At 38.9% G+C, this 1,908-nt stretch overlaps 1 protein-coding gene across 1 annotated transcript; it reads left to right on the top strand.

Moving 5' to 3' along the window:
- Positions 1-1,324: 1,324 nt before the first annotated feature.
- Positions 1,325-1,903, top strand: LOC103461498 (GTPase IMAP family member 7-like; the record flags this gene model as incomplete). The annotated part of the gene is made up of 1 exon (XM_008403784.2): positions 1,325-1,903. A coding segment is annotated over exon 1 (564 nt), but the record flags the coding sequence as incomplete, so codon positions are not given.
- Between the last annotated feature and the right edge of the window lie 5 nt (positions 1,904-1,908).

The raw sequence follows: 1,908 nt of genomic DNA, 5'->3' as shown, positions 1-1,908 counted from the left end.
TGTGTTCTTTTGAAAATAAAGTGTATCTATGGCAGGAAATCGCATGCATTATTAGTCATTTCCATTAAATCAGTGTCAAAAGGTCTTGAAACAATATTATCGTTTATTGCAATAAGTTTTTTAGACAATTAATCGTCCATCAAAATTTGTTATCGTGACAGGCCTAGTCTTAATACTATATATTTATTGTGTTTAAAACACACATTCCCTAACTATTTTGTACATCAAGCTGTTGATTTCATTAAAATGTTATGTTAACCAAGTAAAGTATGAAAATAGCACTAAAAAGTTATTAAAAACTTGGACAGAAAGAGCCCATTTCAGTTTCACTTACATTTTGACCACACTATGAAAGGCCTGTGATTTCTAACTGATTATAGAAAGCTACAAGTTCAGCCCAAGCAAGATCCCCAACTGGTTCCAGTAATGGACACCTACACCTTTCCTTCTTTCTTTCCTCAACAGGAAAGCTGCCAATTCCTCTATTTACACTATAATAGATTAATGAGCTCTTATACAGTGCTTTCCTGTATGACTGAAATACGGTGTCTGTCATATAGAAGCTCTTATTACATTAAAATTGGTAATTTGAAGTTGAATAGCTTCAATCAATATCTATGCCATGTTTATTTGCATACAAATACAATTTTGGGTGCTTTTGGTCAATTTTTTCCCTTAGCTTTCTTCTGACACATAATAACACGTACTAAAATTATTATTTTTTTGTTGGGGTTTTTTTAATACCATTTTTTTAAAAATAATAAGCCCTCCGGTCGGCGACCTGCCCAGGGTGACCCTGCCTCTCGCCCGGAACGTTAGCTGGAGATAGGCACCAGTAACCCTCCTGACCCCACTGAGGGACAAGGGTGTAAGAAAATGGATGGATGGATGGATGGATGGGGGGGAAACAAATAAAGCAAAACTAACTTTAACTTAGCACAAATAATAAGTGAATATCTAAGTGCCAAAATTAACAAATTAATTGTTGAACTTGAAGCAACAAGGTCTCCCCCCTTCAGTCTTTTAGAAAAACAAATGGTATGCTCCAGGTTTCTTCCGCCAGATGGTCTGTAGTTGCAGCACCTCAAACAAAACAACAAATGTGAGTAAACCATTCAGACAAATATTAACTAAAGTGTGCACCCATTAGAAAATATATGTCTAAATAAGACAACTAACTTAAGCATAGTATAAGCTGTAACTAATATAAAGAAAAATAAATGAATACCAACACGGTGTGGTGGTGGAAGGAGCATCCACCACAATGATTCTAATTCAGATTCAAACTTTCTTCTTCACAGGAACAAACATTATAAATAACAATGAACTGAGGATCGTGATGGTGGGGAAGACTGGGACTGGAAAGAGCGCTACTGGAAACACCATTCTGGGTCGACCGTGCTTTCAGTCTGAATGCAGACCCACTTCCCTGACCATTGACTGCTCAAGATGCTCCAGTAATGCGGATGGACAGCAGGTTGCTGTCACTGACACTCCGGGTCTGTTTGACACCAGATTTGGAGAAGATAAAACCAGAAAAGACCTGAGTCAGTGCATCTGTTATGCCGCTCCTGGACCCCACATCTTCCTGGTGGTCATTGCAATCGGCAGATTCACAGAAGAAGAATTACAATCAGTGCAAAAGATTCAAGAAATCTTTGGAGAGGCAGCAGACAGATACAGCATGGTTCTGTTCACTCGTGGAGACGACCTTGAAGGCACCATTGAAGATTATTTGTCTAAAAGCCAGGACCTCCTGTGTCTGGTGTCCAGGTGTAACAACCAGTATCATGTCTTCAACAATCGGCTGAAAGATAAGAAACCTCAGGTCACTGAGCTGCTGGAGAAGATCAGAACCATTGTTGACAGGAATGGAGGAAGTCACTACACCAATGAGATGTTCCAAGA

The sequence above is a fragment of the Poecilia reticulata genome, unplaced genomic scaffold (assembly GCF_000633615.1).
Source record: "Poecilia reticulata strain Guanapo unplaced genomic scaffold, Guppy_female_1.0+MT scaffold_1824, whole genome shotgun sequence".
In the NCBI taxonomy this organism is placed as follows: domain Eukaryota; kingdom Metazoa; phylum Chordata; class Actinopteri; order Cyprinodontiformes; family Poeciliidae; genus Poecilia; species Poecilia reticulata.
The sequence above is the reverse complement of the archived record's forward strand: the minus strand, read 5'-3'. Positions and strand labels throughout refer to the sequence as shown.